The sequence below is a fragment of the Canis aureus genome, chromosome 21 (assembly GCF_053574225.1).
Source record: "Canis aureus isolate CA01 chromosome 21, VMU_Caureus_v.1.0, whole genome shotgun sequence".
Taxonomy (NCBI): Eukaryota; Metazoa; Chordata; class Mammalia; order Carnivora; family Canidae; genus Canis; species Canis aureus.
In genome coordinates, this window is record NC_135631.1 from 16,453,280 (window position 1) to 16,479,573 (window position 26,294).

General features: G+C 35.9%; 1 protein-coding gene across 1 annotated transcript; it reads left to right on the forward strand.

Moving 5' to 3' along the window:
* Nucleotides 1-18,523: 18,523 nt before the first annotated feature.
* On the forward strand, nucleotides 18,524-19,612 carry LOC144293173 (olfactory receptor 8K3-like). The gene has a single exon (XM_077864294.1). It carries the CDS (start codon nucleotides 18,524-18,526, stop codon nucleotides 19,610-19,612), a length of 1,089 nt encoding a protein of 362 aa, XP_077720420.1.
* Nucleotides 19,613-26,294: the final 6,682 nt, after the last annotated feature.

Consider the following 26,294-nt stretch of genomic DNA (forward strand, 5'->3'; position numbering starts at 1 on the left):
AGCTGACATACAATATGATCCCCCAAAATTAGGTTATGGGCTTCAAAATTTGTTCTGTATGTCTCTAGAAGGAATAATAGCAAACACAAGTGAGTTAAATATACACTTAGAGGTTATCTAAGTGCCAGTCACACTTCTATGTGCTGTAAATACATTAGTATACAAAACAGGAAAAATATTTTCTTTTTTTATGGGAAGGAGATATATTATAAAAATAATAATAATTAGGTACAATTTATAGGACAGTAGAATTGGTTAAGACACCATAAACCATAAGAGTAAGTAGGAGAGTCTTACTACTAAGACTCTTACTAAGGGGCATGAGGAAGAATAGAAGGCACAAAAGGGGAGTTCAAATGATTCTTACGTTATTCTCAATTAATAGATTAAATCTCCCAGTGTCTGTGTGTTTGTGCCTGTGTAAGTATTTCTGTGAGCTCATTTTTCACTTTTAGCCTTTGTACTCTTCTTATTGGAATATGTTGAAATCAAACTGACTGTAATTTCAAGGAGGCTCAGTGTAGCACTATGGTTGGAAATCATCTGTCATGTGAATTTGTTCAAATATTCCAGTACCCTGTGGGTGATCTCAGGGTCCAGCTCTTCTCATCAGTGAGTTGCTTCCATATAGGAGCCCTAGAAAGCCTATTAACTCAACATATATAGCAATTCAGTAACTTACAAGATCGGTGTAACATCTCTTTTGTCTTAATCAGTCCATTTCCCTATACCAGGGGAAATACAAATTAAGAGAGATTTTCTTGATTATAGTTAACAGTACTTCCATTATATACTTTAAAGTTGCTAAGACAGTAAATCTTATATGTTCTCATCACAAAAAAGTGGTACTTATGAAACATGATGGAGACATTAGCTAATGCTAAAGTGTAATCATATTGCAGTACATAAGCGTATCAAATCAACACATTGTACACTTTATACTTGTTATGTGTCATTAATACCCCAATAAAGCTGGGAGAAAAAAAGATAAATTTCTTGAGGTCTCCAAAAGAAGCTTCCAATATTTGATTTTTGATTTTATGTTTTGTTGGGGTCTTTATTTCTAACTGCTTGTTTTTGTCTAATGCGATGGGTACACTTTTTTATTTCTGAAAAATAAGAATACTCATTAAAATTAGTTTTCTAATTGGTTTTTTATCTTTGAAAAAGAGGTCTATTCTATGTTGAATTTGGTTTGTTGCCTTTTTTGGGGGGTGACTTTCCTCAATATTGGTTCATAAAAATATGTAAAAGATTTCTATTAGGGTCCATTATTTCACTGCATGGATTTGATAATCTTTGCTAAGAAGCAAAAGGAGATAATCCCATAATTTGAGCTATACTATATTTCTAGTAAAAGTTTAGTAAGATATGCAACACTTTATAGAATACTATGTTAAAGCTTCTGGCATTCTAACTCTTCTAAATTTTGAACTTTTTGTTTATTTTTAGCATATTTTGTCATTATTTACACCACAGAGACACTGGGCTGTATCTCTGCCTCCATCATGGAATAAAATTTTCTGTATATTCAAAAAAATTTGAATAAAACTTATTCATTGGAATAAAAAAATCATATGTGTATTTCTATGTAAGAATAATTCTTACTAAAGAGTTTTCTCCATTGATTTTTTTAATTATTGAGAAGAAATATGTACTATGAACTTTGCAACTATAAATATAAGAAAATATTTAGCTTTCTAGGAGCAAACACATAGTTCTTGGTGGCTGCTAAGGTTATGAAAATGTCTAAAATAATAGTTTTCTTTACGTACTTCCCCAAATTATCTTCAGTGAATAATTATGACTTTTGTAATAGGAGAAAATAACAGTCTCCAATCTGGATTTGAAAAATATGAAATAACTCAACACAACTGACTATCCCACTTCTAAAATAAATCTTGTTAGGGATCCCTGGGTGGCTCAGTGGTTCAGTGCCTGCCTTTGGCCCAGGGCATGATCCTGGAGTCCCGGGATCGAGTCCTGCCATCAGGCTCCCGGCATGGAGCCTGTTTCTCCCTGTGTCTCTGCCTCTTTCTCTCTGTGTCTATCATGAATAAATATCATGAATAAATAAATAAAATCTTCAAAATAAAAAATAAAATAAAATAAATCTTGTTAAAAAATATCTTGTTTCATAGTCCCTCAAATGATAAACCAGAAAGAGAATAAAATATATTGGGATTTACAAATTGTGATAATGTATTTTATTTATTTTAAAAGTCAGTCTCTATTTCAATATTAAGTACAACAATAATTTATTTCAGAAAGTTCAATATATTTCCATAAAATGGAAACGTTTTTAAAAATTAAAAATTGGTGCATAACTGAAATTTTTATGTGATATTATAAAGAATTTCTAAATTTCATATACTATGCAATGATAATTTGAGAAGATTAACAAAATTGAGAACACAAAAAGTACAAAAAATTTAGAGGCATTAAAGGTATCTAAACAATACATGTTTTAGGTTAGGATATTAAGAATGAATGCAAAAAAAAAAAAAAAAGAATGAATGCATTATATATTTTTATGTATACAGATGCTAAGAAATACTGTATTAAAAAATCCTAGATGAAAAGGATCTCACTATGGCAATATATATGTAAATAACTCTCACTAATCCAAAACTCAAGCCTAGGGGTCTTGACTGAGGAATTCCACTAAGTTCCTGGGGAAATGAGTTAAATACATTTTCTTCCAGAATATTGAATTAAATACTCAATTCAATTTAATTGAAGTAAATACTCAACACTGTTTGAGGGGCACTTCCCCCAATATCAAATGCAAAAGCATCATAAGACGTAAATGTAGCACCTAAAAAATTCACCAAAAACAAAAACTTAAAAACAAAAAATTTCAGGCGAAAACATAGTAGATAATATTTGGGATCTTGGGTTCTGTAAAGATTTCTTTTTTCTTTTTTAATAATTTATGAGAGACACAAAGAGACAGAGAAATAGGCAGAGGTTAGAAGCAAGCTCCCGTTGGGAGCCTGATGCAGAACCCGATCCCAGGACCCCAGGATCATGACTTGAGACGAAAACAGATGCTTCACCACTGAGCCACCAGGTGGTCCTATAAAGATTTCTTAAATACTATACTCAAAGTAAAACAAATTAAGCAATTTTGATACATTGTAAGACATCAAAATCATATATTATACTCTTTATAAAAAGGTATAAAACCAATTTATGTTCTGGAAGGCAATAGTTTCAGGTAATGTATTTCATAAAGGGCTTGTTCCACAATCTATACAAGTGTCTCAAACCTCAATGCTAATATCAACAGACCTCCAGAATGGGCAAAACATTTGGAAAGTATTTCACCAAATAACACACAAAAAGTTTAAATATGTACATAAAACGATGCTCAGTATCATTGTTCAGTAATGAAATTCAATTTATTTATTTTTTAAAATATTTTATTTCTGTATTTATGAGAGACACAGAGACTGAGGCAGAGACAGAGAGAGAGGGAGAAGCAGGCCCCATGCAGGAAGCCCGATGTCGGACTGGATCCTGGGACTCCAGGATCACACCCTGAGCTGAAGGCAGATGCTCAACCGCTGGGTGACCCAGGCGCCCCTGAGATTCAATTGAAAACCTCAATGAGATAACACTACAAATCTGTCAGAACACCTAGATGCGGAGGAGGGGCAAGATGGCAGAAGAGTAGGGTCCCCAAGTCACCTGTCCCCACCAAAGTACCTAGATAACCTTCAAATCATCCTGAAAATCTACAAATTCGCGAGATTTAAAGAGAGAACAGCTGGAATGCTACAGTGAGAAGAGTTCGCGCTTCTATCAAGGTAGGAAGACGAGGAAAATAGAAATAAAGAAACAAAAGGCATCCAAGGGGGAGGGGCCCCGCGAGGAGCCGGGCTGAGGCCGGGGCGAGTGTCCCCAGGACAGGAGAGCCCCGTCCGGGAGAAGCAGGAGCTGCACCAACCTTCCCGGGCGGAAAGGGGCTCGCAGGGAGTTGGAGCAGGACCCAGGAGGGCGGGGATGCCCTCGGGCTCCCGGGGACACTAACAGACACCTGCGCCCCGGGAGAGTGCGCCGAGCTCCCTAAGGGCTGCAGCGCGCACCACGGGACCCGGAGCAGCTCGGAGGGGCTCGGGCGGCGGCTCCGCGGAGGGGGCTGCGGGGCGGGAGCAGCTTGGAGGGGCTCGGGCAGAGGAAGAGGCTCCGCGGAGGGGGCTGCGGGGCGGGAGCAGCTGGGGGGGCTCGGGCGGCGGCTCCGCGGAGGGGGCTGAGGGGAGAGCGCGAATCCAACAGTGCAGACCCCGGAGCACAGGGCGCCGGGACACAGCCCAGGATCCCGCCTCCCCCGGGACAGGCAGAGGCCAGGAGGGCCCAGGACAGCGAGGACGCTCCTGCCCCGACCTGAGCAGATCAGCGGCCCCGCCCCGGAGCCTCCAGGCCCTGCACACGGAGAGCTCTGGAGTTACTGCGGGAGCTGACTCCAGGGCTCCAGAGCTGGCCCCGCCACTGGGGCTGTTCCTCCTGGGGCCTCACGGGGTAAACAACCCCCACTGAGCCCTGCACCAGGCAGGGGGCAGAGCAGCTCCCCCAAGTGCTAACACCTGAAAATCAGCACAACAGGTCCCTCCCCCAGAACACCAGCTAGACGGACAAGTTCCAAGGGAAGTCAAGGGGCCTAAAGTATACAGAATCAGAAGATACTCCCCCGTGTTTTTTTTTTTTTTTCTGATTGCTTCCCCCACCCCTTTTTTTCCCTTTCTTTCTTTTTCTTTCTCTTTTTCTTCTCTTTTTTCCTTTTTTTCTTCCTTTTTTCTTTTTTCTTTTTCTCTTTTCTTTCCTTCTTTCTCTCCTCTCTTTTTCTCCTTTTCCCAATACAACTTGTTTTTGGCCACTCTGCACTGAGCAAAATGACTAGAAGGCAAACCTCATCTCAAAAGAAAGAATCAGAAACAGTCCTCTCTCCCACAGAGTTACAAAATCTGGATTACAATTCAATGTCAGAAAGCCAATTCAGAAGCACTATTATACAGCTACTGGTGGCTCTAGAAAAAAGCATAAAGGACTCAAGAGACTTCATGACTGCAGAATTTAGAACCAATCAGGCAGAAATTAAAAATCAATTGAATGAGATGCAATCCAAACTAGAAGTCCTAATGACGAGGGTTAACGAGGTGGAAGAACAAGTGAGTGACATAGAAGACAACTTGATGGCAAAGAGGGAAACTGAGAAAAAAACAGACACACAATTAAAAGACCATGAAGATAGATTAAGGGAAATAAACGACAGCCTGAAGAAGAAAAACCTACGTTTAATTGGGGTTCCCTGGGCGCCGAAAGGGCCAGAGGGCCAGAATATATATTTGAACAAATCCTAGCTGAAAACTTTCCTAATCTGGGAAGGGAAACAGGCATTGAGATCCAGGAAATAGAGAGATCCCCCCCCCCCCCAAATCAATAAGAACCGTTCAATACCTCGACATTTAATAGTGAAGCTTGCAAATTCCAAAGATAAAGAGAAGATCCTTAAAGCAGCAAGAGACAAGAAATCCCTGACTTTTTTGGGGAGGAGTATTAGGGTAACAGCAGACCTCTCCACAGAGACCTGGCAGGCCAGAAAGGGCTGGCAGGATATATTCAGGGTCCTAAATGAGAAGAACATGCAACCAAGAATACTTTATCCAGCAAGACTCTCATACAAAATGGAAGGAGAGATAAAGAGCTTCCAAGACAGGCAGCAACTGAAAGATTATGTGACCTCCAAACCAGCTCTGCAGGAAATTTTAGGGGGACTCTTAAAATTCCCCTTTAAGAAGAAGTTCAGTGGAACAATCCACAAAAACAAGGACTGAATAGATATCATGATGACACTAAACTCATATCTGTCAATAGTAACTCTGAACGTGAATGGGCTTAATGACCCCATCAAAAGGCGCAGGGTTTCAGACTGGATAAAAAAGCAGGACCCATCTATTTGCTGTCTACAAGAGACTCATTTTAGACAGAAGGACACCTACAGTCTGAAAATAAAAGGTTGGAGAACCATTTACCATTCAAATGGTCCTCAAGAGAAAGCAGGGGTAGCCATCCTTATATCAGATAAACTAAAATTTACCCCGAAGACTGTAGTGAGAGATGAAGAGGGACACTATATCATACTTGAAGGATCTATCCAACAAGAGGACTTAACAATCCTCAATATATATGCCCCGAATGTGGGAGCTGCAAATATATAAATCAATTAATAACCAAAATGAAAAAATACTTAGATAATAATACACTTATACTTGGTGACTTCAATCTAGCTCTTTCTATACTCAATAGGTCTTCTAAGCACAACATCTCCAAAGAAACGAGAGCTTTAAATGATACACTGGACCAGATGGATTTCACAGATATCTACAGAACTTTACATCCAAACTCAACTGAATACACATTCTTCTCAAGTGCACACGGAACTTTCTCCAGAATAGACCACATACTGCGTCACAAATCGGGTCTGAACCGATACCAAAAGATTGGGATCATCCCCTGCATATTCTCAGACCATAATGCCTTGAAATTAGAACTAAATCACAACAAGAAGCTTGGAAGGACCTCAAATACGTGGAGGTTAAGGACCATCCTGCTAAAAGATGAAAGGGTCAACCAGGAAATTAAGGAAGAATTAAAAAGTTTCATGGAAACTAATGAGAATGAAGATACAACCGTTCAAAATCTTTGGGACACAGCAAAAGCAGTCCTGAGGGGGAAATACATCACAATAGAAGCATCCATTCAAAAACTGGAAAGAACTCAAATACAAAAGCTAACCTTACACCTAAAGGAGCTAGAGAAAACACAGCAGATAGATCCTACACCCAGCAGAAGAAGAGAGTTAATAAAGATCGAGCAGAACTCAACGAAATCGAGACCAGAAGAACTGTGGAACAGATCAATAAAAGCAGGAGTTGGTTCTTTGAAAGAATTAATAAGATAGATAAATCATTAGCCAGCCTTATTAAAAAGAAGAGAGAGAAGACTCAAATTAATAAAATCATGAATGAGAAAGGACAGATCACTACCAACACCAAGGAAATACAAACGATTTTAAAAATATATTATGAATAGCTATATGCCAATAAATTAGGCAATCTAGAAGAAATGGACGCATTCCTGGAAAGCCACAAACTACCAAAACTGGAACAGGAAGAAATAGAAAACCTGAACAGGCCAATAACCAGGGAGGAAATTGAAGCAGTCATCAAAAACCTCCCAAGACACAAGAGTCCAGGGCCAGATGGCTTCCCAGGGGAATTCTATCAAACGTTTAAAAAAGAAACCATACCTCTTCTACTAAAGCTGTTTGGAAAGATAGAAAGATATGGAGTACTTCCAAATTCGTTCTATGAGTCCAGCATCACCTTAATTCCAAAACCAGACAAAGACCCCACCAAAAAGGAGAATTACAGACCCATATCCCTGATGAACATGGATGCAAAAATTCTCAACAAGATGCTAGCCAATAGGATCCAACAATACATTAAGAAAATTATTCACCATGACCAAGTAGGATTTATCCCCGGGACACAAGGCTGGTTCAACACCTGTAAAACAATCAATGTGATTCATCATATCAGCAAGAGAACAACCAAGAACCATATGATCCTCTCATTAGATGCAGAGAAAGCATTTGACAAATTACAGCATCCATTCCTGATCAAAACTCTTCAGAGTGTAGGGATAGAGGGAACATTCCTCGACATCTTAAAAGCCATCTACGAAAAGCCCACAGCAAATATCATTCTCAATGGGGAAGCACTGGGAGCCTTTCCCCTAAGATCAGGAACAAGACAGGGATGTCCACTCTCACCACTGCTATTCAACATAGGACTAGAAGTCCTAGCCTCAGCAATCAGACAACAAAAAGACATTAAAGGCATTCAAATTGGCAAAGAAGAAATCAAAGTATCCCTCTTTGCCAGGGACATGATACTCTACATAGAAAACCCAAAAGCCTCCACCCCAAGATTGCTAGAACTCATACAGCAATTTGATAGTGTGGCAGGATACAAAATCAATGCCCAGAAATCAGGGGCATTACTATACACTAACAATGAGACTGAAGAAAGAGAAATTAAGGAGTCAATCCCATTTACAATTGCACCCAAAAGCATAAGATACCTAGGAATAAACCTAACCAAACAGGTAAAGGATCTATACCCTAAAAACTATAGAACACTTCTGAAAGAAATTGAGGAAGACACAAAGAGATGGAAAAATATTCCATGCTCATGGATTGGCAGAATTAATATTGTGAAAATGTCAATGTTACCCAGGGCAATGTACACATTTAATGCAATCCCTATCAAAATACCATGGACTTTCTTCAGAGAGTTAGAACAACTTATTTTAAGATTTGTGTGGAATCAGAAAAGACGCCGAAGAGTGAGGGGAATTTTATTTTTTTTCTAAATATTTACTTATTTACATATGATAGACAGAGAGAGAGAGAGAGAGGCAGAGACACAAGAGGAGGGAGAAGCAGGCTCCATGCCAGGAGCCTGACGTGGGACTCGATCCCAGGACTCCAGGATCGCGCCTCGGGCCAAAGGCAGGCGCCAAACTGCTGAGCCACCCAGGGATCCCCAGCCAGGGGAATTTTAAAAAAGAAAACCATATCTGGGGGCATCACAATGCCAGATTTCAGGTTGTGCTACAAAGCTGTGGTCATCAAGACAGTGTGGTACTGGCACAAAAACAGACACAGATCAATGGAACAGAATAGAGAATCCAGAAGTGGACCCTGAACTTTATGGTCAACTAATATTTGATAAAGGAGGAAAGACTTTCCATTGGAAGAAAGACAGTCTGTTCAATAAATGGTGCTGGGAAAATTGGACATCCACATGCAGAAGAATGAAACTAGACCACTCCCTTTCACCATACACAAAGATAAACTCAAAATGGATGAAAGATCTAATTGTGATTCAAGATTCCATCAAAATCCTAGAGGAGAACACAGGCAACACCCTTTTTGAACTCAGCCACAGTAACTTCTTGCGAGATACATCCACGAAGGCAAAAGAAATAAAAGCAAAAATGAACTATTGGGACTTCATCAAGATAAGAAGCTTTTGCACAGCAAAGGATACAGTCAACAAAACTAAAAGACAACCTACAGAATGGGAGGAGATATTGCAAATGACGTATCAGATAAAGGGCTTGTTTCCAAGATCTATAAAGAACTTATGAATCTCAACACCAAAGAAACAAACAATCCAATCATGAGATGGGCAAAAGACATGAAGAGAAATCTCACAGAGGAAGACATAGACATGGCCAACATGCACATGAGAAAATGCTCTGCATCACTTGCCATCAGGGAAATACAAATCAAAACCACACTGAGATCCCACCTCACACCAGTGAGAATGGGGCAAATTAACAAGGCAGGAAACCACAAATGTTGGAGAGGATGCGGAGAAAGGGGAACCCTCTTACACTGTTGGTGGGAATGTGAACTGGTGCAGCCACTCTGGAAAACTGTGTGGAGGTTCCTCAAACAGTTAAAAATAGACCTGCCCTATGACCTAGCAATTGCACTGTTGGGGATTTACCCCAATGATACAGATGCAATGAAACGCCAGGACACCTGCACCCCAATGTTTCTAGCAGCAATGTCCACAATAGCTAAACTGTGGAAGCAGCCTCAGTGTCCATCGAAAGATGAATGGATAAAGAAGATGTGCTTTATATATACAATGGAATATTACTCCGTCGTTAGAAAGGACAAATATCCACCATTTGCTTCAATGTGGATGGAACTGGAGGGTATTTTGCTGAGTGAAGTAAGTCAATTGGAGAAGGACAAACATTATATGTTCTCATTCATTTGGGGAATATAAATAATGGTGAAAGGGAATATAAGGGAAAGGAGAAGAAATGTGTGGGAAATATCAGAAAGGGAGACAGAACATAAAGACTCCTAACTCTGGGAAACGAACTAGGGGTGGTGGAAGGGGAGGAGGGCAGGGGGTGGGGGTAATTGGGTGACGGGCACTGAGGGGGGCACTTGACGGGATGAGCACTGGGTGTTATTCTGTATGTTGGTAAATTGAACACCAATAAAAAAATAAATTTATTAAAAAAATTAAGTGAAATTTGTTAAATATATATCATGGTTTATAACACAGAAAGAAGCATCACGTCATATCATCTTTACACAACAAGGAAAGTGACTTAGATGCAACAATGAAACTTATAGAAAAATAACACACCTATATAGTTATATATATATGTAAAATATATTTTTGCAAGGACAAATTGATCATCTAAGCATATATCAAGTACAACAGAGCATGTTTCAAGGTGGGAAAGAAAAATTGGACTGGGGTTGGACAGAAGGAATAAATAAAATTCTGCAATGTAAAAGTACAGAGAAAAAGCAAAATGAAAGCAACAGTGGAAACCATGTCGGTGATGGCTAGTCACTATGCGATGAGAATAATGCCTAGCTAATTTCTACCTTAGAAGGAGGAATAACAATGAAAACAAAAAAAAATGAAAATAAAGGAAATAACACATATTTACATAATACATAATTTTTATTCTGTTTATAATTTTAAAATAATATAGAACAGAATTAATCATTTCTCTATCATGTCTCCCATACCAGGAGACCACTTGATAAGCCTGACTAAAATACATGACATTTTAATTAAAAGTCCTGTGAAGAAGAGATGAAAAGTTATTTAAGAGTGAAAAATATCTCTTGTTTCTTTGTTGATCTTCTGTTTAGATTATCTGTCCATTACCGTGAGTAGGTGTTGAAGTCCCCTACTATTAATGTATTATTATCTATGTTATTTTACTTTGGTTATTAATCATTTTATATAATTGGTTACTCCCAAATTAGAAGCATTAACATTTATAATTATTAGGTCTTCTTGTTGGATAGACCCTTTAAGTATGATATAGTGTCCCTCTTCATCTCTTACTTAAAATCTTTGGTTTAAAATCTGTCTGAAATAAGGATTGCTACCCCAGCTTTGTTTTAAGATCCATTTGAAGTTCTCCACCCCCTCATTTTCAGCCTGGAAGTGTCTTTAGGTCTAAAAGGAGTCCCTTATAGACAGCATAAGGTTGGGTCTTGCTTTTTTTTTTTTTTTAATCCAATCTGGTACCTTGTGTCTTTTGATTGAAGCATTCAGTTCATTTACATTCAGAGTAACTATTGAAAGATATGATTTAGTGCCATTGTATTACCTGTAAAGTCCTTTTTTCTGTAGATTGCCTCTGTTTCTTTCTGGCCTATGTTACTCTTGGGCTCCCTCTTTTCTTACAGGATCCCCCTTAATATTTCCTGCAGGAATGGCTTGGTGATCGCATATTCTTTCAGTTTCTGTCTGGCCTGAAAGCTCTTTATCTCTCTTTCCATTCTGAATAACAGTGCCTTACTGGATAAAATATTCTTTTTTTAAAAGATTTTATTTATTTATTCATGAGAGACACACACACACAGAGAGAGAGAGGCACAGAGACACAGGCAGAGGGAGAAGCAGGCTCCATGCAAGGACCCCAATGTGAGACTCGATCTCAGGTCTCCAGGATCACATCCTGGGCTGCAGGTGGCACTAAACCGCGGCACCACCAGGGCTGCCCTGGATAAAATATTCTTGGTTGCATGTTTTTCTCATTTAGTACCCTGAGTATATCATGCCAGCTCTTGCTGACCTGCCAGGTCTCTATGGATAAGTCTACAGTTAGTCTAATATTTCTTGCTGTATATGTTAGGAATCTCTTGTCTCAAGCTGCTTTCAGGATTTTCTCTTTATTTCTGAAATTTGCAAGCTTCACTACTATATGTTGAGTTATTGATCTATTCTTATTGATTTTGGGAGAGGTCCTCTGTACCTCTTAGACTTAAATGTCTCTTTCCTTCCCCAGATTAGGGATGTTCGCAGCTATGATTTCCTCAAATATGCCTTCTGGCCATCCCTCTTTCTCTTCACCCTAAGCACTCCAATAATTCTGATGTTGCTTCTTTTCTGGTATCATTGATTTCTCAAAGCCTCTCCTTATGGACTATTAGTTATTTTTCTCTCTTTTCCTCAATTTCCTTCCTTTCCATCAACTAGTCTTCTATGTCACTTACTCTCCCTTCTACCTCATTTACCTGAGGTGTTAGAACATCCAGTTAGGCTGCATCTAAGTTAGAATATTTTTTTTTTAATTTTGGCCTGTTTAGATCTCATTTCTGCACTAAGAGATTCTCTAGCATCCTTTATGCTTTTTTCAAGCTCAAACTAATGAGTTTATCACAGTTATCCTGAACTCCAACTCTGACATTTTAATTAAATTCATATCAATAGATCTATGGCAGAGAGTATAGCCTCTAGTTCTTTCTTTTGTTGTAAATCCCTTCTACTCATTTTGTCCAGAGAAGAATGGATGTATGAGTGAGCAGAATCAATATATCAACCACGACTAAAGCAAAATACACACTAGACAAATCTGATGAGGTCAGAAAGCAAAACAGAAAAGCAAAAGAAAAAAAAAGGGAGGTGTAGAAGAGAGAATATAAACTCACACGGTGGACAAAAGAGGGTAATGCCCTTGTTCCTGAGTGGAATTTGGTCTCTGTGTTAGAAGACACTAAATTCCAAATTTAAAGAAAGCAAAACATATATTATACAAAAGTAAAATTGAATGGAGTGAAAGGAATCCAAAAATGAAGTATATGTCTATAAAATGTAAATGTAAAAGAAAAGGAAGTTAAAAAAAGACTTAAAAACAAAGACTTGATAAAATAAGAAACTAATTGCAGAGGGGAAAAAGAAAAAAAAAGAAATGGAATTTTTTAAATTGAAAGATAAATTAATTATGAGAAAAAAAACTCAAATTCTATATACTATTTCCCCCTAGCACTGTGAGGTCTGTTTTAGAGTCTTGTGAGGTCTGTAATTTGCTATGCACCAGTTCTTCCTGCCTTGCACTGTTGGTAGGAATACAAGCTAGTGCAGCCACTCTCGAAAACAGTATGGAAGTTCCTCAGGAAGGTAAAAGTAGAGGTACCCCACAACTCAGCAATTGCACTACAGGGTATTTATCCCAAAGATACAGATGGAGTGAAACAAAGGGACACCTGCACCCCAATATTCATAACTGCAATATCCACAATAGCCCAACTGTGGAAGGAGCCAAGATGTTCATTGACAGATGAATGGATAAGAAAGATGTGGTCTATATAAACAATGGAATATTACTCACCTATCAGAAAGGATGAATACCCACCATTTGCTTCGATGTGGATGGAACTGGAGGGTATTATGCTGAGTGAATTAAATCATCCTAGAAAGACAATTACCATATAGTTCACTCATATGCGGAATATAAGAAATAGTGCAGAGGACCATAGGGAAGGAGGGAAAACTGAATGGGAAAAAATCAGAGAGGGAGACAAACCAAGAGAGACTCTCTCTTCTTTTAAGATTTTGTTTGTTTATTCATGAGAGACACACAGAGAGAGAGATAGGCAGAGGGAGAAGCAGGCTACACGCAGGGAGCTGGATGTGGGACTCGATCCTGGGTCTTCAGGATCATGCCCAGGGCTGAAGGCAGGCGCTAAACCGCTGAGCCATCCAGGCTGCCCCAAGTGAGACTCTTAACTCTGGGAAACAAAGTGATGGTTGATGAAGGGGAGGCCGGTGGGACATGGGATAACTGGGTGATGGGAATTAAGGAGGGCGCATGATATGATGAGCACTCGGTGTTATACACAGCTGATGAATTATTGAAAATTACATCTGAAACTAATGGTGCTGTATATTTGCTAATTCAATTTAATTTAAAAATGTGAAAAACAGGAGTGAAATAAATAGGTGAGATAGATGATAGTTTGATGATAGCTAGATTATACATATGTAATTTATTCACTGGTGAGTCCAAATTTGCCCTGCTTATTAATAGACAACCTCCAGGCTTTTTTTTTTTCATCCTTTCATATGCTTTCGTGAGAATAAATAAATTGCTTGGCATCCCCTGAGGGAGAGTCTCAAAAGGTGAAGAAAAACCATATATTATTCTCAATATGCCATGTTAAGAAACACATATAGGAGTCAAGACAAGGTTTCATTACAGGTAAAAATAACAGAATATTTGTGTAGTACCTTATGCTACCAAATATCCACAAAGTTTTAGTGATGCTTGTAGCATTCCATTTCATGTCCATGGCCACCCTAGCAAAATGTGACATATCTGATTTAGTTTGCTTTGCTTTATAGTAAACATAATGCCTGAGAAAGAACAGAACTTAACTCCTCTGTCCTTGATTTTAAATTTTTTGTATGTTTTCACATGGGATGAGAGGCCAAATACTCCTGTGCATATTTGAAACTTCATTTTCATATTGTTATAAAATTCTTAGGTTTAATATAAACAGTTTTATCTCAAATGGAAGACAAAACTGACAGCAAGTTATGCACAGTTGAAAAACATGCAATTTTTTTTAATTGGCAAAATTAAGAAACTACAGGTATTTTCTCTCATTTTGATGCCATTCTGAATACTTACTTAGTGAATCTAGTCACTTTTCATGATTCTCTAAAAAATAATTTTGGACTTAAGATTATTTAAATAAATGCATGAATATAATTATCACTTGATATCTTTTTAAGGAAAGAAGGGGTTGCCAACTCACAATGAGTTGTGTGTGCAAAGCATGACTTAGATATTAGGAGACCTTTAAGTACCAAGTTTTACAGTAATGGAAGGATGTTCACGATGTTCTTTCCAGCGGGACCTGACTGAAAGCAGGTATAATTATGTCAAAGAATGTAGCTTTAAAAAAATAAATATCAAATATTCAATAGTGATAGTAAACTATGAAACAGCAATTTGATTCTTTTTGTAGAACTCCAAAGCTGGTGAGAGGAAATGCTTTTATCTTTCTTCACCTCATAGAAAAATTGGTACTTAAAAAAATGCTATTTAAAAGTCAGAGAAAGACAAATATGATTTCACTCATATGTGGAATTTAAGAAACAAAACAGATGACCATAGGAGAAGGGAAGGAAATATAAAATAAAAGGAAAATGGAGAGGGTGACAAACCATGAGACTCTTATGTCTAGGAAACAAACTGATGGTTGCTGGAGGGAAGGTGGGCAGGGGCGGGGTAACTGGGCGATGGACATGAAGGAGGGCACTTGATGGAAAGCACTGGGTGTTACATGCAACGGACGAATCTCTAAACTCTACCTCTGAAACTAATAATACACTATATGTTAATTAGATTTAATTTAAGTAAAAAAATGTTTTAAATGCAATTTAGAGACCCATGGGTGGCTCATTTGGTTAAGCATCTGACTTTTGATTTAGGCTCAGGTCATGATTTTAGGGTCCTGAGATCAAGCCCCACATCTCTCTCCCTTTCACTCTACCCCTATCTCAACTGTCTCTCTCTTCCTTAAAAAAAAGTAAAAACTTAAAAATTAAATAAATAAAAAATTACTAGTAATCTTTATTTCAAAAAAGCACTATTTATCTTTTAGCCTTCCATGATTGTAAAGAAAAACAAAACAAATGAAAAAAAAATGAAACAAGCAAAACCCAACATTTATACTGCTTTTTGATTGTATTTACTAAATATTTCTCTATTATTATCTACTGACACACATTAGCATATTTCTAATATAAGAAAGGTGTATGTCTCACAGGCATATAGCATATCCAAAGGTCACAAACATAAGCAAATTTATAAGTAAGTTAAGTGGAAATTACACATAATTACTTTTTATTTAATGTTGTGGAATTGTATGTTTTTGCCTGCTTATATATATCTCATTCAGAGACTTCTGACTTATAATTTCATTGCAGGCAGTACATTTCCCTTTTTTTTTTTTTTTTTTGGAAACAAAAGCACTGATATTCATAATTTTTTAAACCAAAAATAGTGTGCGGCCCGGGTGGCTCAGCGGTTTTAGTGCCGCCTTTGGCCCAGGATGTGATCCTGGAGATTCAGGACCGAGTCCCGCATGGCCTCCCTGCTTCTCCCTCTGCCTCTGTCTCTGCCTCTCTCTCTCTCTCTCTCGCTGTGTGTGTGTCTCTCGTGAATAAATAAATAAAACCTTTAGAAAAAAATAGTTCTCTTACCTTAAAATGCCATCCACCTCCTACTCTGGCATAATTTTTTATCTATGGGTTTTTAGGGTATTACATACATTTTCTGTTGTTACATATATTTTTATCTCCATTATGTGCTATATTATAGTTTGAATGGATTCCTGTGGGCTTCATATATGGAATGTCAAAGTGCATCCAGGGATTTACATATATCTCATCTTTAGTGTATTTTATTTTAACTCTATGGTATGGTGTATCACAGTGACTGTCAACTTTCTCTTTTTTCTTTAAAGTATTATGTCTTTTAATTCAAAGGGAATTTTTATGAAACTTCATTGCATGAAACCTATGCCGGTAGTCTTTTTACCCCCCAATTTCACCACATTCCTGTAGTTTCTTGCTTGATAAAGTGCGTATAATTTGTTACATACAAGTTAGTATATCTCTATTTTAATGAAAATGCCACAAGGGGAAGAATAGTATTTTAGGCAAATCTATATTAAAATAGCTTATATTAAAACATTGTTAAAATAAATAATAAAATTGGAAGATAAGTAATCCAAAGAGTAGCAACATTCTTGTTCAAATTTAGTCATGGAATAGCCAGTGGGGTAGGAACTGGGATGAGTTGCAAATGTTACATCCTGTTTAACAGTTCCTCACTTATTTATACTAGAGCCCCTACAAAGAACTTAAGTCACTGGCCAGAGAATGCACAAGTATGTAAGTAAAGAAAGCAGAAGCATTTCCGATAAGTTATTATCACTGTTAAAAAATAAACAAGCAAGGAAGCAAACAAACAAAAGCCCACAAAGTCCTTAGATCAAGCCCCTTGATTCTTTTCGTAGAACTCCAAAGCTGGTGAGAGGAAATGCTTTTATCTTTCTTCACCTCATTGATTTTTGAGAACTCTTTCCAGGTAACATAAACACATTGAGTTATTGAATCCTCATTTATCCTACCCCAAAACTCTTCAGAGAAATGTCAGTTTTACAAATGAGAATAAAGAGTTTTATTTTTTATTTTTTATTTTTATTTTTTTGAGAATAAAGAGTTTTAGATAGCTTTCACTTTTTGCCCAAATTAATCCTTTGTATATACTATAAATTAGGATATAGTAGAAACTGTATCTCCTGGTATGGTTCACCATATAAATAACTCCCACTATGATCTATTATACTTTTCTGAGTCATACACCTGTCAAATATCTGTCAAATATGCTAACATTCCAGGCATAATATCTTTCATAGGACCATGTTTTGAGGAGTAGGTTTTGTGCATTTGGGGAATTTGCGGTTTAAAATTATTATATAATTAACATATGCATTAGGTCATATGACTAATGTATTTTACAAATGTTATTTTCTGATTGTGCCACGTAAATGATAGAATGTGTTTAATGGGAAATGTATAGATATATTCATTGTTATTAGGTATATTATCGTATTGTTTAACATTTTTGTTTTTTTAAATTTTATTTAATTGCAATTTGCCAACATATAGTATGGCACCAAGTATTCAGCTCATCATGTATGTTTAACTTTTTTTGATGTAGTATATATCTGTTCTACAAATTTAAAGAAAACAAAATAATCAAAAAAATAAATTAAAATACAATTTAAAGTACATAAAAATTTCAAATAGATAAAATGTTTTAGATTATAAACTTCTTTAAAATCGGAGATTCTATAATTTTAATAGATACTCAATAAAGTTTTTTTAATTGAAACAAAGAATAGTAAAGTGATCACCCTTATATATAAGTCCTAAATTTTTTACTTGCTTTTTATTTTTCTCTTTAACATCCCTATCTATCATCTATCTATCTATCTATCTATCTATCTATCTATCTATCATCTATCTAACTACATCATCAGAGGTTCTTAACTTTGTTACTATTGCAGGTCTTGGATGAATATTGTACTGGAAATAGTAAATATATTTTATAATTACTAGTACTTAGAGAGAGAGAGTATAAATATAGTAATATATCCAGTACAAATAATTGTTCTGTAATTATTTGTACTGGATATAGTAAAATATTTGTACTGTAAAATTATTGTACTGTAATTATTTGTACTGGATACAGTAAAATATTTAGCAGCTTAACAAGTGTCTAACCATTAGAAGTCAGTAGCATCCCAACTCCCAGGTGTGATAACCAGAGTGTCTTCAGACATTGAAGAATATTCTTTCTGGGCTAAAATGGCTCCAATTGAGAACTATTCATCTACTTCCATTTCTCTTTCTTTCCCTATGTATGTATAGTAGTCTTTGATGGAAATGAGTTTGTCTTCAAATATCCTTAAAAGGAAAGCTTGGATGTATCTTATTTATACTAGTTTGCCATACTAAACATTTCCCAGGATTTAATGCATGAAATCTATTGATTATGATGATGTATCTATCCAGAATAGATTTTTAAATAAACCTGGATGGAAAAACACAATCTGACCATGCTCAATGAATTCATTCTCATGGGAATCACACATCGTCCTGAGCTGCAGGCTCCATTATTTGGGCTCTTCTTTGTCATCTATTTGATCTCCGTGGTGGGCAACCTGGGCATGATCATCCTCACCAAAGTGGATGCCAGACTACAAACACCCATGTACTTCTTCCTCAAACACCTGGCTTTTACTGACCTTGGTTATTCAACAACCGTGGGACCCAAAATGTTAGTAAATTTTATTGTGGATCAAAATACAATCTCCTATTATTTTTGTGCTATGCAACTAGCTTTCTTTCTTGTGTTTATTATCAGTGAACTTTTCATTCTAACAGCTATGTCCTACGACCGTTACGTGGCCATCTGCAACCCTCTGCTCTACCCTGTCATCATGTCACAGAGGGTGTGTCAGGTGCTGGTGGCAATCCCTTATCTCTACAGCACATTTGTGTCTCTTCTAGTCACCATAAAGATTTTTAGTTCATTCTTCTGTGGCTACAATGTTGTCAATCATTTCTACTGTGACTGTCTCCCCTTGTTATCTTTGCTCTGCTCAAATTCACATGAAACTGAATTGATTATTCTTATCTTAGCTGGTTTTGATTTGATTTCATCCCTTCTGGTAGTTCTTGTGTCTTACCTACTGATCATAGTAGCCATCATCAGGATGAACTCAGCTGAGGGTAGGCTCAAGGCTTTTTCCACCTGTGGGTCCCACCTGACAGTGGCCACAGTGTTCTATGGGACTTTGATATTTATGTATGTGCAACCTGAGTCCAGCCATTCCTTTGACACTGATAAAGTGGCGTCCATATTTTACACCCTCGTTATCCCCATGCTGAATCCCTTGATCTATAGCTTGAGGAACAAAGATGTAAAATATGCAGTGCAAACAATGTGGAAAAAACTTGCAATAATGTTTCTTAACGCTGACATACAGTATGATCCCCCAAAATTAGGTTATGGGCTTCAAAATTTGTTCTGTATGTCTCTAGAAGGAATAATAGCAAACACAAGTGAGTTCAACATACACTTAGAGGTTATTAAGTGCCAGTCACAGTTTTATGTGCTGTAAATACATTACTATACAAAACAGGAAAAATATTTTCTTTTTTTTTTGAGGGGAGGAGATATATTATAAAAATAATAATAATTAGGTACAATTTATAGGACAGTAGAATTGGTTAAGACACCATAAACCATAAGAGTAAGTAGGAGAGTCTTACTACTAAGACTCTTACTAAGGGGCATGAAGAAGAATAGAAGGCACAAAAGGAGAGTTCAAATGATTCTTATGTTATTCTCAATTAATAGATTAAATCTCCCAGTGTCTGTGTGTTTGTGTCTGTGTGTAAGTATTTCTGTGAGCTCATTTTTCACTTTTAGCCTTTGTACTCTTCTTATTGGAATATGTTGAAATCAAACTGACTGTGATTTCAAGGAGGCTCAGTGTAGCACTATGGTTAGAAATCATCTGTCATGTGAATTTGCTCAAATACTCTAGTAACCTGTGGGTGATCTCAGGGTCCAGCTCTTCTCATCAGTGAGTTGCTTCCACATAGGAGCCCTAGAAAGCCTATTAACTCAACATATTTAGCAATTCAGTAACTTACAAGATCGGTGTAACGTCTTTTTTGTCTTAATCAGTCCATTTCCCTATACCAGGGGAAATACAAATTAAGAGAGATTTTCTTGATTATAGTTAACAGTACTTCCATTATATACTTTAAAGTTGCTAAGACAGTAAATCTTATATGTTCTCATCACAAAAAAGTGGTACTTATGAAACATGATGGAGACATTAGCTAATGCTAAAGTGTAATCATATTGCAGTACATAAGTGTATCAAATCAACACATTGTACACTTTATACTTGTTATGTGTCATTAATACCTCAATAAAGCTGGGAGAAAAAAAGATAAATTTCTTGAGGTCTCCAAAAGAAGCTTCCAATATTTGATTTTTGATTTTATGTTTTGTTGGGGTCTTTACTTCTAACTGCTTGTTTTTGTCTAATGCGATGGGTACACTTTTTTATTTCTGAAAAATAAGAATACTCATTAAAATTAGTTTTCTAATTGGTTTTTTATCTTTGAAAAAGAGGTCTATTCTATGTTAAATTTGGTTTGTTGCCTTTTTTTGGGGGGGTGACTTTTTTCAATATTGGTTCATAAAAATATGTAAAAGATTTCTATTAGGGTCCATTATTTCACTGCATGGATTTGATAATCTTTGCTAAGAAGCAAAAGGAGATAATCCCATAATTTGAGCTATACTATATTTCTAGTAAAAGTTTAGTAAAATATGCTACAACTTATAGAATATTATGTTAAAGCTTCTGGAAAACTTCCTTCTAACTCTTCTAAATTTTGAACGTTTTGTTTATTTTTAGCATATTTTGTTATTATTTACATCACAGAGATACTGGGCTGTTTCTCTGCCTCTATCATGGAATAAAATTTAGTCAGTAAAATTTGAATAAAACTTATTCATTGGAATAAAAAAACCCTTCATATGTATATTTCTATATAAGGATAATTCTTACTAAAGAGTTTATATCATTAATTTTTTAATTATTGAGAAAAAATATGTACTATGAACTTTGCAACTATAAATATAAGAAAATATTTGCTTTCTAGGAGCAAACACTAGTTCTTGGTGGCTGCTAAAGTTATGAAAGTGTCTAAAATAATAGTTTTGGTTACATACTTCCCCAAATTATCTTCAGTGAATAATTATGACTTTTGTAATAGGAGAAAATAAAAGTCTCCAATATCTGGATTTGAAAAATATAAAATAACAACATAACTGACTATCCCACTTCTAAAATAAATCTTGTTAGGGTTCCCTGGTTGGCTCAGTAGTTTAGTGACTGCCTTTGGTCCAGGGCATGATCCTGGAGTCTCAGGATCGAGTCCTGAATCAGGCTCCTGGCATGGAACCTGGTTCTCTCTGTGTCTCTGCCTCTCTCTCTCTCTCTCTCTCTCTTTCTCTCTGTCTCTCTCTATCATTAATAAATATCATGAATAAATAAATAAAATCTTTAAAATAAATAAGTAAAATGAAATAAATCTTGTTAAAAAAATCTTGTACCTTTCATAGTCCCTCAAATGATAAACCAGAAAGAGAATAAAATATATTGAGATTTACAAATTGTGATAATGTATTTTATTTATTTTAAAAGTCAGTCTCTATTTCAATATTAAGTACAACAATAACTTATTTCAGAAAGTTCAATATATTTCCATAAAATGGAAAAGTTTTTAAAAATTAAAAATTGGTGCATAACTGAAATTTTTATGTGATATTATAAAGAATTTCTAAATTTCATATACTATGCAATGATAATTTGAGAAGATTAACAAAATTGAGAACACAAAAAGTACAAAAAATTTAGAGACATTAAAAGTATCTATAAACAATACATGTTTTAGGTTAGGATATTAAGAATGAATGCATTATATATTTTTATGTATACAGATGCTAAGAAATACTGTATTAAAAAATCCCAGATGAAAAGGATCTCACTATGGCAATATATATGTAAATAACTCTCACTAATCCAAAACTCAAGACTAGGGGTCTTGACTGAGGAATTCCACTAAGTTTCTGGGAAAATGAGTTATATACATTTTCTTCCAGAATATTGAATTAAATACTCAATTCAATTTAATTGAAGTAAATACTCAACACTGAGTGGCACTTCCCCCAATATCAAATGCAAAAGCATCATAAGTAAACAACAGAGAAATAAATATCAGTCATGAACGCTTACTCAAAAATTGTAATAAGAATTTAAAAAATGGAATCTAGCAGTATGTAAAAGCAATGATGCACCATATTAGGCTTGCCCCAGAAACATACAGATGATTTAACATTTAAAAATAAAATCACCATATTAAAAACTAAAATAAGGTGCACCTGGGTGGCTCATTGGCAGAAAATGAAATTACGGTGTGCCTGGGTGGCTCATTGGTTAAGTGCCTGCCTTCAGCTCAGATCATCATCCCAGGGTCCTGGGATCAAGCCCCCTGCTCAATGGGGAGTCTGCTTCTCCCCCTCCCTCTGCCCGTCCCCCTGCTATGTGTACTCTCTCTCTCTCTCAAATAAATAAATAAAATATTATTTTTTTAAAAAGAAAGAAAACTAAATTGCCATCTTAAAAAAGCCCTCCTTATCAGAAGGAAAAAAAAAATTCTCAGCACTATAGATTTGAGACTAAGCCAAAAGAAACCTATACAAACAGAGCTTATTAAAATAACTCTTATCTGTCTTTAGTTTCACCAAATATTTTAGTTACTTTTCTACAATTGTCACTCTTTCTTCAACCTAGTATATAAACACTTAGGCCTAGCCAATTCTTTGGGTCCATGTTCTTGGGAGGACTCCCACATATATGTAAAAAATGACAAAATAAAATCTATATGCTTTTGTCCTGTTAATCTCTTGTGTCAGTTTAAATCGCAGGCCTAAGTGTAAACATTAAGACAGTAAACGAGGATTTTTTTTTCTTCCCCTTCAATTTTATTGAAGTTTTATTTGTGATGGCCCCAAACTGGAAACAAATGAAATATTCATCCAATTGAGAATGGACTGTAGGGTATCCAAGGAAGTGAATGCCACTAGCAATGAAAAATAATGAATTATTGGTACATCCCAAAATGGGGATAATCTCAAAATAATTCTGCTGAGTAAAGGATGCCAGAACAACAACAACAACAACAAAAGACTAATTAATTTATAATTACATTACAAAAAAATCTAAAAATGCAACATCACCGATAGTTAAACAAAGCCGACCAATAGGATTTCCCAGAAAGTGCAAGAAAAGGACATAAGATATGTACAACTTGGGAAGAAAATAATGCCACCATTCTTACATGCAAGTGATATGTCATCTAATAGAAAATTTCCACAAATCTGAAAAACGAAAGTGTAAAACAAAAATGTGAGTTTGGCAAGGTGACATGATACATGATTAACAAACAAATATCGTTCTATATATACATATAGAAATGAAATTTTAAAAATTCATAATCCCCTACATATACTGAAATATGTAGGTAGAAGCAAGCAAATAATGTACAGGAACTGTAGGCAGAAAAGTACAAAATAGTGATTGAAGAAATCAGAAAGGATCTGAACAAACTAATAAACATACTGAGTTCATTGAAAGACTCAATACACTCAGAATATCAATTCTTTATGAACTGATCTATAGATTTAGTGCAAACCCAGCAAATTTTTGTAAAGGCAACTTTATACTGAAATTTACATGAAAGTTCAAGAAACTAGTAGAGATAAAACACATTTTAAAGTGTAGCATAATGAGGAACAAATGAAAAGTGATAGTAACTAACTTCTGTCCCTGAAGGAAAAGTAAAAACAATTTGAGGAACAAATCAAGGAAGTAGCACCTTGAATTTGCATAATGTAGTGTTATAATTCCCTAAAAAGTTTAAAATACTGTAATAGGACAGTGTTTAAACACTTCTACACTACACCATTCCTTTGAGAAGACCACTTTGGAAATGCAGATTCTTGATGAGTGTCCTATAGATAGGATATTTTAATCAAGAGCTCCTTGTGCTACAAGAGGAAAGTTAACCAAGAGAAAAAAAAGTAACAAAAAAGGAAGGAAGGAAGGAAGAGAGGGGGGTAAGGAAGAGAGGGAGAAAAAGCAGAGGGAGGAAGAGGGGCAAGGAAGGAGGGAAGGAGGAAGAGAGGAGGGGAGTAAGGATGGAAGTCAGGAAGGAATTCAGGAAGTCAAAAAGAAAAATGAAAGAAAAGACAGTAAATGCAATTTTCTTGGACAATTATAGCACAACCTCCAGACATTTTGTTACGCTCCGAAATACTTTAGGGATAATCAGCAAATTGCTTGGAATCTCCTCAGGGAGAGTCTCAAAAGGTGAAAAGAAATCCATAAATTGTTCTCACTATGCCATGTAAGAAACACATGCGGGAGTCAAGACAGGCTTCATTACAGGTAAAATGATAGAATATTTCATGGGTGATCTTATGTTACAACACCAACAATGATCAAGTGACATAAGCAAAGTTCTGCTTTAATTCAATTGCAAACCTCTAGCAAAAAGTTGCCATTTATGATTTAGTTTTGGGGTATTTTTTTGTGTTTAGTGTTTGGTTTTGTTCCTTTTTATTACTCCATAATGTCTCAGCAGGAATAGGACACCTAACCTTTCCTATTCACATTATCCTTTTTTTTTTCTATTATTTTCATCTGGATCGACAGACTAAATATTCAAAAACATCTTTGAAGTATCATCATGTTATTGCTTGCAAGCTATTCATTTTATATAAATAATTTCATCTCCAATGCAGGCCAAAACTGAGAGCAAATGAAGCATAACTAAACAGATATTCATTTTTTTTAATTGGCAAAATTAAGAAGTGGCCAGTATTCAGTCTTGCATTTTGATGTCCTTCCAAATTCTTAGTTATTTAGTGACTCCATGCTCTTTTTGTGTGAACTTCTCAATATAATTTAAGATTTAATGATTATTTAAATAAAAATATACGTATGATTCTTTCCAGATCACTTGTTGAGACAAAAGGGGAATTCTACTTCACACTAGGATGTGAAAAGCATTATTTGGATATTAGCAGAATTTTAAGTACACAGTTTTATGGTAATGGTACAGTGTTCAGTATGTTCTTCAATTTTAGTTAGGATCCGATAAGAAGCAGATATAATTATCTAAAAGAATGTAGCTTTAAAAAAATAACAATTGATTTTCAACAAAGATGTTAAACAGTGAAAAAGCAATTTGGTTCTTCCCTAGAACTCTAAAGCTCAGAGGAAAAAAGAAATAGATGTTTGCTTTTCCTTATCTAACGGGAAAATTGGAACTTATCAGTATGATTTTTCGCAGCTTTTCATATTTGCAAAAAAAAAAAAAACCCAAAAAACAGAAAACAAGGTTTATACCACTTCTTGTTGCATTTGCTAAAGACAAGCTTTAAAAATATTTTATTTATTTATTCATGAGAGACACACAGAGAGAGGCAGAGACATAGGCAGAGGGAGAAGCAGGCTCCTCACAGGAAGCCTGGTGTGGGACTTGATCCCCTAACTGGGATCACACCCTGAGCTAAAGGCCGACGTTCAACTGCTGAGCCACTCAGGTGTCCCTGAAGATACTTTTCTAAAATTACTATCTACTGATACACTTTTCCATCTTTCTAATATAAGAAAGTTGCATGCATCAAGGCAGGGTAGGTGATCAGGAGGTCACAACATTAGAAGCAGTATTTTAAGTGAGTTAAATGAAAATTTTATGTAATCACTCTTATATTTAATATATTAAATTATATATTTCTATTTTTTTGTGGCACAGAGACTGCTGTGACTATGTAATGTAAGTATATTGTAATGTCCCTATTATCTCCTAATGTAACCATGAGTTTTCATTGTAACCAGTATCACTTCTATTTCTTTTTTTCTTAAGGAAGGGTTCATGCTTGGATATTTTAAATTTAATAATTCTCTTGCCTTAATCTGCCATCCGCTTCTTAGTGGTATAATCTGTATCTTATTAGGGATAGTCAGATATATTTTTATTTGATCATAATCTATATCTGCATTCTGTATTATATTATAGTTTGGAGAAGTTCCTGTGGCCCTTAAGTATAGAAGAATTTAAAGTAATATCAAGAATCCATGAATATCTCATCTTTAGTATATTTTATTTCACCTCTATAGTATTGTCTAATATAGTGACTTTAAATGGTTT

Excerpts from the sequence above, each read along its gene's own strand:
- LOC144293173 (XM_077864294.1), top strand. The coding sequence starts at position 18,524 with ATGGAAAAACACAATCTGACCATGCTCAATGAATTCATTCTCATGGGA.